The sequence below is a fragment of the Jaculus jaculus genome, chromosome 9 (genome assembly GCF_020740685.1).
Source record: "Jaculus jaculus isolate mJacJac1 chromosome 9, mJacJac1.mat.Y.cur, whole genome shotgun sequence".
In the NCBI taxonomy this organism is placed as follows: domain Eukaryota; kingdom Metazoa; phylum Chordata; class Mammalia; order Rodentia; family Dipodidae; genus Jaculus; species Jaculus jaculus.
In genome coordinates, this window is record NC_059110.1 from 15345385 (window position 1) to 15361022 (window position 15638).

General features: G+C 44.1%; 1 protein-coding gene across 1 annotated transcript in view; it reads right to left on the reverse strand.

The window, feature by feature from the left end:
* The window catches only part of Mthfd1l (methylenetetrahydrofolate dehydrogenase (NADP+ dependent) 1 like), a 233366-nt gene that overhangs the window by 172523 nt on the left and 45205 nt on the right, over nt 1-15638 (reverse strand). The window contains exons 9-11 of the mRNA XM_045158475.1: nt 9246-9337; nt 6959-7056; nt 5869-6042 (exon numbers count right to left, since the gene is read on the reverse strand). Coding sequence (XP_045014410.1) covers nt 5869-6042; nt 6959-7056; nt 9246-9337 — 364 coding nt within the window. The remainder of the gene's footprint in view (nt 1-5868; nt 6043-6958; nt 7057-9245; nt 9338-15638) is intronic.

Consider the following 15638-nt stretch of genomic DNA (forward strand, 5'->3'; position numbering starts at 1 on the left):
ACAAAAGGATCCCATTTTCTCTCCCAAAGAAATGCTGGAAGAGCTGAAGGAGACAGCCAAAGACAGACACGCCCAGTGATGACCTCCAAGCTTCCCTCCAGCCAGCCAGCTCTTAATTGGAAACACAGGACCACTCAGCTTGCTGCCAAGGAACACAATTCAGAAAAATCAAGAGAGTAGGAAGTATTTACTGGGAGCCATAAAAGGAGAGCTACAATAAAAATTTTTTATTTCACCCCATTCCTGCATTTGATATCAAAATTTGGTTTAATTCTTTCCCCATATCCTTAGCTCAGATTCCAAATTGAGCTGATTTCCAAAAGGACAGGCACTGAGTTAATCTAATTTCGTTTTCTAGTTCTATGAAGAGGGAACTGTCATTTCTGCTTAGGGTCCTCAAAGTCTCCAGACACACTTACGTGTGTTTTCTTCCGGATATCGACCCCACGGCATTTAATACATGATTTTTATAAGTCTTCAGATGACATAATAAGGGTTTGACATGTCCATGAGCTTGCTGAATGAAGGGTAGAACTCATTCTTCCTGAGTTTGTCATCTGCCCATGATACAGATGAATAAAAAACGTCTGCCAATGCAATGTTTTTGTCTCAGGTAGATATTATTTACACGCCGGGCGTGGAGGCGCATGCCTTTCTTTAATCACAGCACTCGGGAGGCAGAGGTAGGAGGAACACTGTGAGTTCAAGGCCACCCTGATACTACATAGTTAATTCCAGGTCAGCCTGGACAAGAGTGAAACCCTACCTCGAAAAACAAAACACAAACAAACAAAAAAAAGATTATTTACTATCAAAATACGGAAAGCAATAAATAAATAAATAAATAAATAAATAATCCCATCAGCGTAATCTATGACAATTTGGACTCAATCTGAAAGAAGCTTGTCATTTACACAAAGGTCAAAGAAATTTCTTTTGCAAAGACAACTTTGAATCATTCTCTAAGTGCAGTGTTATTGGCTCAGACGTGCATGGCCGGACCATGAACTCCGGCACACCGTGCTCGAATACCGTACGCAGCTTTATGATTTGGAAGGTTCTGAAAAGCTCTTTACTATCTGACAATAAACTGAAGTCCATTGGGTTGTGTTTCCCATTACAGCTGGCAAAGGTAAATAGTTCAAAGACTCTGTTGGTACTGATTTCTTCTAAAGACTGTTGTTCTAGTCTGTCTGTATGAATAAAAGAAAAACACTACACGTGGTGGCGCACGCCTTTAATCCCAGCACTTGGGAGGCAGAGGTAGGAGGATCGCCGAGAGTTCGAGGCCACCCTGAGACAACACAGGGAATTCCAAATCAGCCTGAGATACAGCTAGGCCCCACCTTGCAGAAACAGAAACAAAAACAAAAGAAAAACTCACAAATGTTTACATAGTTACTTAAGGTAGAAAGCAAAAGCTTAGAGAGGTCCATAAGGTTATTTTTATATTGCACCAAAAAAGAATAGGCTGCAACATGTTAAAAAAAAAAGTCACATCAGGTATTTGGCATTTTGCAGAAAAAAGAAAAGAGTTGACATGAATGATCCTCATTTTTCTTCACTGTGAAATTTAGTCTTCTCAAAAAACAGCATGGGGGCTGGAGAGATGGCTTAGCTGTTAAGCGCTTGCCTGTGAAGCCTAAGGACCCCGGTTCGAGGCTCGGTTCCCCAGGTCCCACGTTAGCCAGATGCACAAGGGGGCGCACGCGTCTGGAGTTCGTTTGCAGAGGCTGGAAGCCCTGACACGCCCATTCTCTCTCTCTCCCTCTGTCTTTCTCTCTGTGTCTGTCGCTCTCAAATAAATAAAAAATTAAAAAAAAATAGCCTGGGATTTGGTGGTGGTGGGGGGACAAACTTGCTGTGTGCAAGCAACTCAAAAATTCTAGAATCTTCTACATGGAAGTCGGTGCTGGCCCAATAGAGACAGAGCGCACATTCAGATTTCCTACAGCTGCGTGTCAAGTCGCCACTCAAAATTCCTTTTCATTAGTGTAACTGGGAAAATATGTAAAACTCAAGAGCCCTGAAGATTCTTTTGGCCCATTTCCCTGAGCAATTCCCAGTACTTTTCATTTTGTCAGGCAAAGCCAATCATGTGCTGTGTAGGTGTAAATGCCATGCGATGTGAAGCTGATGAAATACAGACGACCCTGACTGAACAAAGACTCCCACAGCATGAAGAGCTCTTTAAAGAAAAGAATTAATCTGTTCTGCATTTGGGTTATTAACAATATAGGTTTTTTTTTAATTCCACTCTTTAATATTTTAATTCCATTGTTGATATACCTAAATTATATTAGCATGCAATTCAAAATATACGGGAATGGATGTATTGTGATTTTAAGTTTACTGAAACATTTCTTGGGAAAAAGCATAGGAAGATTTATGTTAACAAGTAGAATTCCGAGAAAAAGGCTGGACACAAAGTAGTATTTACAGCATGACTTTAACGTGTTTTTAAAAAATGCATACAGAAATCATGTAGGAAGTAGATAAACTTAACATTCGTTCTCTCCTTTCTACCTCATGACTGTGAGAGTTTATACAATGAGCCAACATTATTTTCAGAATAAAAAAAAATATTTTCATGGGCTAGAGAGATGGCTTAGCAGTTAAGGTACTTGTCTGTGAAGCCAAAGGACCCAGGTTCAATTCCCCAGGACCCACGTAAGCCACATGCGCAATGAGGTGCCTGGAGTTCATTTGCAGCAGCAGAGGCTCTGGGGCACCCATTCTTTCTCTCTCTGCCTCTTTCACTCGCTCTCAAATAAATAATATATAAATAAAAATTAAAAGATATTTTTAATGAAGGGGTCATTTATATTTCTGGTGAAGTTGCAACAGGGCATGAGATATCTGAAAATATTTCCTGCTAGCTTTTGATCAGAGCAAAAGTAAACACAGGGAGGTGATTTTTTTTTTATGCCAAATTTAGTTTGCATTTCAGATTGGTTTAAATTGACCTCAACTATTTAATTATTGGAAGTAGTGTAGACACTTCAAAATATATCATGTACTGTGTTTTTTGAGGGGGTCAGTTTATTTCTTTTTTTAAAAAAATTATTTATGTACCCTACCTCTCCTGGCTGTAAGACACTTTTAAAAGATCTCTGTCTAAGAATGTGTTTAGCAAACTTGCACCATAAAAAGTAACCCTGACAAGACAGATGTTTGAAACTTAAGCCCAGGGGCCAGGAATGACCTTGAACTTCCCTTCCAGGTAGATGTCTCCTTGCAGGGATGGGGTCCAGCAGGTGCCTCCAGGTAGAGGCAACTCTCCCCTAACTTAGTTACGGGGATATTAGGGGGTTATAAAGGAACTTATGCGTCCAGATGCTATGAGACTGAAAGGGAAGGTTTAAGTCACGTGCTACTGAGTTTCTATGCCAAATTATTTGCCAAAAAGGAAAAAAAAAAAGAATATGTATTAATGAACATTATAGATTCTGTAATTACTCTCTAAGCAGTACTATATAATGAATGATATTCGCACAGCTTATATTGTATTTAGTATTATAAATAATCCAGTGGTGACCTAAAACATATGAGGATATGTGCACGTTATACATAAATGCCATTCTATTTTACATTAAGGGGCTTGGATTTCAGCAGATTTTGGTGTCCACAGGGACCTGGAACCAATCCCCTGGTAGATACTAAATTTTCCCAAGGAGCTTGCTGGACACAAACTTGCATGCCCAAGAACAGGAAGTGCCCTGGCCTCAGTTCACTTGAGCATGAGAACCGTGCTCTTCCCTCACTGAACAACGGCAGCATGCTGGACGGACATCCTCCTGCTGGCTGGTGAGCTCCACATTCACTGAGCTCAAAAAATACGGCTGAGGGCTGGAGAGATGGCTTAACAGTTAAGGCATTTGCCTGCGAAGCCAAAGGACCCAGATTTGATTCCCTAGGGCCCACGTAAGCCAGATGCACAAGGTGGCACATGCGTCTGGAGTTTGTCTGCAGGGGCTGGAGGCCCTGGCATAACCATTCTTTGTCTCTCTTCTCTCTTTTTCTCACTGTGCAAATATATAAAATAAAAAAAAAAAATAGGGCTGGAGAGATGGTTTAATGGTTAAGCGCTTGCCTGTGAAGCCTAAGGACCCCAGTTCGAGGCTCAATTCCCCAAGACCCATGTTAGCCAGATGCACAAGGGGGCGTACGCATCTGGAATTCATCTGCAGTGGCTGGGGGCCCTGGTGCGCCCATTCTCTCTCTCTCTCTCTCTCTGCCTTTTTCTCTTGTCTGTTGTTCTCAAATAAATAAATAAAAATAAACCAAAAAAAAAAAAAGGCTGAGCTGGGTGTGGTGGCACACACCTTTAATCCTAGCACTCAAGAGGCAGAGGTAGGATGATCACTGAGTTCGAGGCCACCCTGAGACTACATACAGAAGTGCAGGTCAGCCTGGGCTACAGCGAGACCCTACCTTATGCTGGCCTCCCAAAGGTGGGGAGCAACTGAAGAAGGTACCTGATGTTGACCTCTGGCCTACACACGCATACACTCATGCATGCACGCACAGACACACCCCATCCCAGGCATTTTCCTGTGGTCATGAAAACAATGACTTCCCATTCACTTACAGTACATGATGCACAACATGGGGTCACATGACTGTGAGGGGAAGAGTTCCCCTTGGCCCATGTGGTTAGGAACTACATTTATGGAAGAGTTTTTTCGTGTCAGGATCACCCTAAAGAGACTAACACGGGATGTGTGTCAGCTGGAGTGGTTGACTATTTGTTTACTATCACTTCTGGAATGTTCCTTTGGTAAGATGGCATTAGTTTTATAACCAATATTCATATGAATAGTTTTAACAAAAATAGCTATGAGTCAGGTCCAGATAGAAGAAGCATCTCTAGAGGCTCAAAAATGGTTTTTGAAGTCAGTGTGGTGTACATGCCTTTAATCCCACCACTCAGGAAGCAGAGGTAGTAGGATTGCTGTGCGTTCAAGGCCGCCCTGAGACTACATAGTGAATTCCAGGTCTGCCTGGGCTAGAGTGAAACCATACCTAAAAAAAAAAAAAAAAAAGGTTTTTGAGGCCTGGAGAGACAGCTTAGCAGTTAAGGTGTTTGCCTGCAAAGCCAAAGGACCTCGGTTTGATTCACCAGGACCCACGTAAGCCACATGCACAAGGTGGCACATGCGTCTGGAGTTCATTTGCAGTGGCTGGAGGCCCTGGTGTGCCCATTCTCTCTCTCTCTCTCTCTCTCTCTCTCTCTCTCTCTCTCTCTATCTCTTTCCTTCTCTCACTCTCTCAAATAAATAAATAAAATTTTAAAAAAATGGTTTTTGAGCCTCAAGCCTTGGCTGGTATAGTCTAGCAACAGTCAATGCTATGAAACTCCAAGAGAATGCAGAAGGTTCCTTGAAGCTCCCTGGGCATAAGGAATAAACTGTTCGAATCCCTAGTTTTCTATCATCTGTTCAGGGAGTGAATGCATTTGTTTTCTTTAAAAATTAATTTACAGGCTGGAAAGATGGCTTAGTGGTTAAGTGCTTGCCTATGACTCCTAAGGACACCGGTTCGAGGCTCCATTCCCCAGGACCCACGTTATCCAGATGTACAAGGGGGCGCACGCATCTGGAGTTCGTCTGCAGTTGCTGCAGGCCCTGGTACACCCATTCTCTCTCTCTCTGCCTTTCTTTCTCTCTTTGTTGGTCTCAAATAAATAAATAAAAAATTTACTTGGAGGAAAAACTTATCGAGCGGTAAAGTCACACCTAGTGAAATGAACAAAATGTCAGATTTGAGACGAGGATGCAGTGAAGGGCCAGGAAGACAGAGAACACAGAAGAGAGTTTTCCAAACATGTCTGCTCCTCAGAGTGGATTTCAAGGGCAGACTTCTTACCCAGCCACTAAGACGTATTTTCCATTTTTCTGGTCCTGTAGCCTCTGCAGCAGGGACAAACAGACTTTGGCTTTGCTTTTGCCATAGATCTCAATTTCATCTGCAAGCAATCCTATCTCCTTGGCAAGGACATCCACCGCTTTTGGAGTCTGTCCTCTGGAGATCTCAATATCACTGGAGGGAAAGAAATGCAGAAGAGGCAATCTCTTCGGCTTAGGTGGTCGCTGCTAGATGGGAACAACAGCCAGACACCATGCCAACGGGTAAATCAGCGCAATTGCTCTGTGGTCCTTTCTCCCAGGCAGTACTGAGCACAACTGTTAACAATTAAAATACATGAGAAACTAACATCCCCCCCTCTTAGGAGATGGGACTCTGCAACATTCAGCAAGATGTTAGAATTATGTCAGGACACAAGGATAACCCGTGTGTCACACGGAGAGGGCACTGTGCATTACAAAGTGAATGAGGCCCTCCTGCAAAGGTCAATCCATCATAGTGCCCAAGGCTCTGTATGGAAGCAGGAATTCAGAAGGGTCATTACACAACACTCTTCTGCTAGGATAGCCAATGTGTCTCTTGGCTATTCAAAAATGTGGAAATGCTATTTTGTTTTATCTCCATCCATGGTTTCCCTCTCTTTTCTATTTCCAGTCCAAAAGCCAATCTCAAAATATTTCATTAATTACGTAACGCTGGGTGCTGGGTAAAAGGATGTCGCGCCTGAAGCTCAACCCCAGACTGAGGAAATGTCAGACCTTTTAAGTGTGGCCGGACACCTGACTTAATGATATACGGCTGCACAGTGAGCACAGGGCACTCCCGCCACCGGTGACGGGCACCACGGGACCCCCCAGAGAGTGTCGCCCGAGGCCACATACTGGGGTATATCTCTAATTCGAGGCCAAGCTGTCCATCTGTCCCACTGACCATCTGAGAGTGAGGAAGGCAGGCACACTTATTCCAAAAGCCTTGAGGGTCACTCCAGAGTGGCCAGCAATCCCTCCATTGTCCCCGGAGCACAGTGATCTTTGCAGGGTCCAGAAGGCCACCCACTCAGCCGCGGGGCGATAAACAGAGCACGGTGTACCTGGGGACCGGGGACAGAGGCTGCAGCTGCAGGCAGTGGAGCCTCCATCGGCGGTGTTGCTGTTCTCGAAGCCACCTCCGGCCGCTGCTCACCATGTTCTTCAGGGGCGGGGGGAAAACAGACAGCACACATGAGCACCACAAGGGACGCGTGCCCACGACAGGGCTGCTGTTCACGGGGTCGCGACGCAAATAAAGAATCAAAGTGGCACAATCACCCAAGAGAAGACTGTCAATGATTTCATTCACACGTCATTGGTCTTTGCTTAAAAAGAACAATTTGGGTTGGAGAGATGGCTTAGCGGTTAAGGCGCGTGCCTGCAAGGCGAAAGGATCCTGGTTCGATTCTCCAGGACCCACATAAGCCATATGCGCAAGCGGGTACATGCATCTGGAGTTCCTTTGCAGTGGTTGGATGCCCTGGCGTGCCCATTTGCTACCTCCCTCTCTGCCTCTTTCACTGTAAAAAAAAAGAAGCCAGGTGTGGTGACGCATGCCTTTAATCCCATCAATCCGAAGGGCAGGTATAGGAGGATCGCCACACCATGAGTTCAAGGCCACCCTGAGACTACACAGTGAATTCCAGGTCAGCCTGAGATAGAGTGAGACCCTACCTCAGGAAGAAAAAAACAAGAACAACTTGGGACCAGGCAAGGTGGCACACATCTTTAATCTCAACACTTATATAAGGAGTATAATGAAAATGATACTAAATGGATTCACCTCATTTAGAGAAGAAAAATAAAGAAGATATAAGACTTCATAAGACAACATTATTAGGTTGGAGGTTCAGCTTCCAAACTGGGCAATGCCATTTCAAATAGTACCTTTCTAAAGTTGGTAGAAACAAACATGCAAACTCAATTACTCAGCTGTGACATATGTGTATAAATAAATAACAAATAGACTTAAAATGAATAGTAGAGCCAGATTTGGTGGCCATGTCTGTAATCCCAGCACTCAGGAGGTGAAGAGATAGGAGTTCAAGGTCATACTTGGTTCATAGAAAGTTTGAAGCCAGTCTGGGCTACATGAGACCTTGCTGCGAAAAACCTAAACTAAATTTTTTTTAAAAATGTAAAATTTGGCCATAGTTGAAATGCATTGTAATGCTTTTAAAAGAAAAATTTTAAGTGTTTTCCTATATGTTAAGCAACCAATAAATAAGGTGCTTGCTTGCAAAGCCTAGGGACTCAAGTTCAATTCCCCAGCACCCACGTCAGCCAGATGCACGAGGTGGCACATGTATCTGGAATTCGTTTGCAGTGACTGGAGGCCCTGGTGTGACCTCCCCCCCCAAAATAAATAAAAGAAACAAACTAACCACATTCAGGTCTCTCCATTGCCCCAGCCACCCCTTAACCCTCCCCAAGCCCTCAGCAGGTATCACCCGCAGAGGTGCTGCCTTTGTAACACTCAGCTTATCAGGGAAGAACTGGGGACCTTGAACTTCAAGTTACATGGATGATAATGGCTTTAAAAGATGCTTCCACAAGTTAAGGCACTGGCCTGAGAAGCCAAAGGACCCAGGTTCAAATCCCCAGGACCTACGTAAGACAGGTGCACAAGGTAGTGCATGCATCTGGAATTCATTTGCAGTAGCTGGAGGCCCTGTTTATTAGCCCGTGTTTAAGAGGCGAGCGTGCCTCTCTTCCTTTGAATGAAGCTCCATGACTTGCTTCTATCGAGCAGGAAGTGGCGATGTGTGGTTTCAGAGACTACATCCTTACGTATCATAACCTTCCCTGTGGCTCTCTCTTGGCTCTGTCCCTTGGGACACTCATTCTGGGGGAAGTCAAGATGCTACACTGTGAGAAGCCCTATGCAGAGGCGACAGAATGAGGACCAAGAACAACCTCAAAGTAGCCAATAACCACGCAGACACGGCATCTCAGAAGCAAGGCCTCCACCCTGGCCTTGGGATAACCAGAGCCTGACGACTGTTTTCATTTCAACTGCTTGCAAAGTCCCCAGCCACAACCAGGTAGGTAACCTGCTCCCAGATCTCTGATCAGAGACGATGAGACAATACACGCTTACTGCTTTAAACCCCTACCTGAAGTGGGGTGGGGTATGGGAATGTGGTACACACAGGCTGATTAGGGACCCTACCTCACATATGCTATGTGATCACAGTCAAGTAACTCAGTTTCTTTAGGGAAGTCCTCCTGGACTCAGTTTTCAAACGGGCTTGCTACTACATACGTGGAGGGCATAACATTATACCTGGTAATCAGGAAACAGGAAATTGAAAAATAACAATTGTCTAATAGTTGTGCCAAACAGACCTGGATCCGAAGAGCCGCAGCAAGGAGTCTGACGTCATCTTCGGAGATGAGACTGTTCACGTGGACGCCGGGAGAACCACCCCGGAGCTTCCCTGAGGGGACAGAAACAATGTGAGCAACAAAACAAAACAAAACAAAACACTTGTAGTATATAGTCTTTTTTTTTTTTTAATAATTTTATTTATTTATTTATTTGAGAGCGACAGACACAGAGAGAAAGACAGATAGAGGGAGAGAGAGAGAATGGGCGCGCCAGGGCTTCCAGCCTCTGCAAACGAACTCCAGACGCGTGCGCCCCCTTGTGCATCTGGCTAACGTGGGACCTGGGGAACCGAGCCTCGAACCGGGGTCCTTAGGCTTCACAGGCAAGCGCTTAACCGCTAAGCCATCTCTCCAGCCCTAGTATATAGTCTTGTATAACTAATCACTGCATAGGGAATGCCAGGCAAGCCTGAATGGTAGTGCCATTCTTCACCCAAAGACACAGCTGTGGGTGGATCTCTGTGGGCACAACACTGGGGCTCTCAATTGGCCCTTTTTTTTACATATCAGAAAGGTTTAACTAAACCGGGCGTGGTGGCGCACGCCTTTTATCCCAGCACTGGGAAGGCAGAGGAAGAAGGATCACCGTGAATTTGAGGCCACCCTGAGAATGCATAGTGAAATCCAGGTCAATCTGGGCTAGAGCAAGACCCTACTTCAAAAATCCAAAATAAAGCTGGGCGTGGTGGCGCACGCCTTTAATCCCAGCACTTGGGAGGCAGAGGTAGGAGGGTTGCCGTGAGTTCAAGGCCACCCTGAGACTACATAGTGAATTCCAGGTCAGCCTGAGGTAGAGTGAGACCCAACCTCAAACAAACAAACAAACAAAATAAATGAATAAATAAAAATAAAATAATAAAATATAAAGGCACGGGCCAGCCAGGCCAAATGACCCAACGGGTGCAATAGTGGCATATCTGTCATGGTGGAAACCAATTGCCCTCTTAATTAGACTAGAGGCTCACTCCATGGGAGGGAAACACATCCCTGATACTGAAAACGTAAAACAGGGGTAGTCATGAGCCCTAGGGGTGTCTGGCTAAATGCATATACTATGCTTATCAAACTGCCTGGTAAGCACTTCTCTTAATGTTCATATGCTTATATTAATGCTACTCTCACTTTTGGTAGAGAATCTTCTCTTTTCAGATGGCAGTGACCTTGGGATGACTCAGAAGGCATCATGGTGCTGGGAAGAAGTGACAGCAATGCTCAGTACTGTAATATCTCTATCACACCTTCCAAGGCTCAGGGTCTAATGCGGAAGAGGTGGCAGTAAGAATGTAAGAGCCAAAGAAAGGGTAGGACTCTTCATAACGTGCTCCTCCAGACACAAATGGCCTGGATAAAAATGACCTCACAGTGCCTGACACTACCTACACAAGACCATCATAAGAGGCGGAAAAGATCATGCCATCAAAATAAAAGAGAGACTGATTGAGATGGGGAGGAGATATGATGGAGAGTGGAGTTTCAAAGGGGTAAGTGGGGGGAGGGAGGGTATTACAATGGGGTATTATTATTGTTAATAAAAAATTATATATATTAAAAAATAAAAGAGAGACTTATTGAGGGGGGGAGGGGATATGATGGAGAATGAAGTTTCAAAGGGGAAAGTTGGGGCAGGGAGGGTGTTACCATGGGATACTTTTCTAATTGTGGAATGGAAGTTGTTAATGAAAAATTTGAAAAGAAAAAATAAGTAAAACAAGATAAAATCACAAGAAAAATGAAAAAATGTATATATATAAAAGCATGAAGAAATATAGACACAATAGTAGCTTATGACCTCTGGCCTCTCTCCACATGCACATACACACCCCCTGACACATGTATGTCCACATATGCAAGCATGTATATACACATGTATGCACACCACCCACACACATACAAAAAGGAATTTGAGCCAGGCGTGGTGGTGCACACCCTTAATCCCAGCACTCGGGAGGCAGAGGAAGGAGGATCGCCCTAAATTCAAACCCACCCAGAGACTACAGAGTAAATTCCAGGTCAGCCTGGGCTAGAGTGAGAAAAACCAAAAAAGAAGGAATGACATTCCATTTAGTTATCGATTATAAAATTTATTAAAGATATGCACACATGCAAAGCACTTTTAGCCTACATCCTCCCTTGGAGGAAAGAAAAGTTTATAATAGCAACTTTTTTGAATTAAGAAACTATTTTCTTCTTTCTTTGGCCCACTCTACTCGTAAATTACCCACTTCGCTGACAGTTCTTTGCAAGAAATAGCACAAAACACTTAGCAGTATGTGTTTTCTGATGTTCTGTTGTCAAATGCATTAAGGGTGTTGGACAATCATATCCCCCAGGTATTGTTTAAAGATTAGCAACACTTCAGTTTTATAAATCACATGTAGGCAAAACACAAGAGTCAGAGGATGAGAGAGATTTGTTTTGTTTTGTTTTTAACCACCAGGGACCCGACCTTAAAATCCTATCCAGCTACTACGGGGAAGAAAAATACTTTGCTTCTTTTCTGATTTTAAGCGATGGAGGAATGAAACACAGTCTCATTGCAAAGCCTAATGACCTGGGTTTGATTTCCCAGTTACCATGTAAGGCCAGATGCACAAAGTGGCACTTGCTTCTGGAGTTTGTTTGCAGGGACTGGAGGCCTTGGGGCACCCATGCCCTCCCTCGATCTCTATCTTTCGGTTTGAAAATAAACAATCAAACCACCATACCCGGCTTTCTCTCCTATTTTAATGTCATCATTTTTTTTCCTCCTCTTCTATTATGTAGGTCTTGCGTAGAAAATAATTTTTTTATGGAAAAATATAATGAGATATTTTGCAGATTTTGGATGAGCACTGCATTGAAATCAACACAATTCTGAGATTCGGCGGAAAGTTCTGGCTCTAAAGAATTTGAGGCAGTTAAGATTGGGAAGTCAAGGAGACAGGAGCATGTTCCTAGTACATTTCAAGGCCAAAGGGATTGGAGAAAGGAAATCATTATTTCAGCCCCCTGCAGCGTGAAGGAGGGACTCCACCTGGAGGCTGTCCGCAGTCTGGTCCTGAGAGCCGTCCAGGGGCCAGAGCGGAACGGGGGTCCAGTCCCAAACCGCGGATGGGTCGCTTCACTTCCCACCAAACACTCCCATTGAACTCAGGGTTCCTCCAGGGACAAGTCAATGAATCACCTTAAGAGACGGCATTTCATTTGTAACTTTCTAAAACGATAACCAAACTTTCTGCAATTTAAGGCTAATGTATTATCCTGCTGTCCCTGGGAGTCAGAACAGCTCCTTCCTAGACCACCCTGGGAAGTTTGCCAGAACAATACGTGATGTGGGAGGGGTTGAGACAGTCCTGTAGCCTTCTCTGTGATTACCTACAAGGTGTAGCTTACATGCAGTGGCAATCTAGCCAAGGGCACCCTTCCTACCACAACACTACGAAACCCCACAGCCCACGCTCAAATGTTTCTGCCCTTCCAGGGTGGGAAGTCACTCCCAAAATATTTATGTGATGTTTCAAAATCAGGAAATTAAAAATAAAAAAAACTGAAAATTGCCAGGCGTGGTAGTGCATGCCTTTAATCCCAACACTTGCGAGGCAGAGGACGAAGGATCACCATGAGTTCAAGATTAGTCTGAGACTACATAGTGAATTCTAGGACAGCCTGGACCAGAGATCATATCTCGAAAAATAAAATAAAACCCCTTAAAATTAGTACAGATAAAACTTAAAATCCACTGGGTGGTGGTGGAGCACGCCATTAATTCCAGCACTCAAGAGGCAGAGGTAGGAGGATCGCCATGAGTTCAAGGCCACCCTGAGACTCCATAGCGAGTTCCAGGTCAGACTGGACCAGAGTGAGACCCTACCTCAGAAAACAAAAACAAACAAACAAACAAAAAAGTTTTAATTATTTTTTTTTTTTAAAGTTCAACACATCAGAGGCAAATAGCCTTATTTTGTTACAAACACATTTGAGATGGTGAAATGTTATGCATACCCATTGTCTCTCAAGCTGTTTTTATTATATTTTCAGAAATTCATGGCCCTTTTTTTCCCCTGGGCATGATTTTCCAACATACATACAAAGCCTGTTATGATGTCTCAGTAGATTAAAGGTACTTGTTGGCTGGATTTGATTCCCCAGTGCCTGGGTAAAGCCAGATGCATAAAGCAGACAGCAACCCCACAGGTCCTAGGAGCTCCACCTCCCCAGCCAACTACAGGCATGCTCCACTGGGCCCTGAATTTTCACTCGAGCCCTGGGGGAATCAAAGTCAGAGCCTCATATTTGTGAGACATTTTACCATCTGAGCTATCTCCCCCACACAGAATGTTTCTCTTATACATATACATACACACATACATACATACATACACACATATATATATATATATATATATATATACATATACATACATACATACATACATATATATATATGTACACATACATATATATTTTTTGATTTTTCACAGTAGGGTCTCACTCTAGCTCAAGCTGCCCTGGAATTCACTATGCAGTCTCAGGGTGGCCTCGAACTCACGGCAATCCTCCTACCTCTGCCTCCCGAGTGCTGGGATTAAAGGCGTGCGTCACCACGCCCGGCTTCTTTTATATATTTTTTAAATATTTTATTTATTTATTTGAGGTAGTGATTGAGAGTGAGAGAAAAAAGGAGAGAGCAATGCCAGGGCCTCCCGACACTGCACATGACCCCTGAACTCTAGAGGCACTTTGTGTACCCAGCAGCAGCTTTTGTAAGCAAGTGCCTTGAACCGCTAAAGCCAACTTCAGCCTGGTTTTGGTTTTTATTTTTCTTTACAAAAATATATATATATATATTAAAAAGGTTTATTTATCCGGGTGTGGTGGTGCACACCTTTAATCCAAGAACTGGGGAGGCAAAGGTAGGAAGGTCCCCATGAGTTCGAGACTACCCCAAGACTACAGAGTGAATTCCAGGTCATCCTGGGCTACAGTGAGACCGTACCTTGAAAAACCAAACCAGCCCTCCCCCAAAATGTTTGTTTATTTGAGTGTGAGAGAGAAAAAGGCAGAAAAGAGAGGATGAGAGAGAATGAGAATGAATGAGTGTGCCAAGGCCTCCAGCTACTTAGTAAATGAACACCAGACGCGTTGCTGGGGAATCAAACTCGGGTCCCTAGGCTTTGCAGGCAAGCACCTTAACTGCTGAGCAACCTCTCTAGCCCTTAAAATAATTTTTAATAAACACAGAAGTAGTTGATCTTCTAGCTCCATAACAGAATGTAGATTGTGCTTCTAAAATCTCCACATTCAGTTCATGAATAGTACAATGAACAACCCGGCATGTTAGGAATATCTGTTTTCCAAGTACAACTTCTAGACCCTCAGCCAATTGGGGAGAGGGGGGAATCCCTCCAAGGATCCAGCATTCAATAACATGCCTTGCAGAATTATCTCATCATAAATCACCCTATCTACTTTCCCGGTTGGGGCGACCGGGGGGGGGGGGGGGGGGGGGGCAGGGAGAATGAAAATTTCATTATGAAACCATGCCTTCACCCAGCCACATGTGTATTAAAACGTCTGGCCTTTAATTTAAACAAAAGTTCCCTCTCTTTTTAAGAACGGCTGAAAAAGTCTACTCATTTGTTATAGGTGGCAAAACGAGGAAAAGAAAAAGAGACCTCTCTCCAGCTGACTCAAAGGTTAAGCTTTTTTTTTTAAAATTTATTTATTTATTTATTTGAGAGCAACAGACACAGAGAGAAAGACAGATAGAGGGAGAGAGAGAGAATGGGCGCGCCAGGGCTTCCAGCCTCTGCAAACGAACTCCAGACACGTGCACCCCCTTGTGCATCTGGCTAACGTGGGACCTGGGGAACCGAGCCTCGAACCGGGGTCCTCAGGCTTCACAGGCAAGCGCCTAACCGCTAAGCCATCTCTCCAGCCCACTCAAAGTTGCTAACGAAAACTTTGACTGTTTCTTTAAATGTAATGTTATCATGAAGCGCGCTTGAGAAATGGCCACCCATCTCAGCAGCACAGGGCCCGTCGTCCATAACTGTAGCTGCCCTCCCTGTCGGCCCAGTGAGTGGGAACAATTCTCATGAACGTCTCCACTACAAAGAGACCGCGCTTACTCGCTCATTCAAAACTCAGAAGTGAACTGGAGAGAAGGCTTATCAGCTAAGACACTTGCCTGCAAAGCCTAACAACCCTGGTTCAAATCCCTAGTACCTACATAAAGCCAGATGCACAAAGTGGCGCATGCATCTGGAGCTCATTTGCAGTGGCTGGACTCCCTGGTATACCCATTCATTCTCTCCCTCACTGCTTGCAAACAAACAAACAGACAAACAATATATATATATATGAACAACT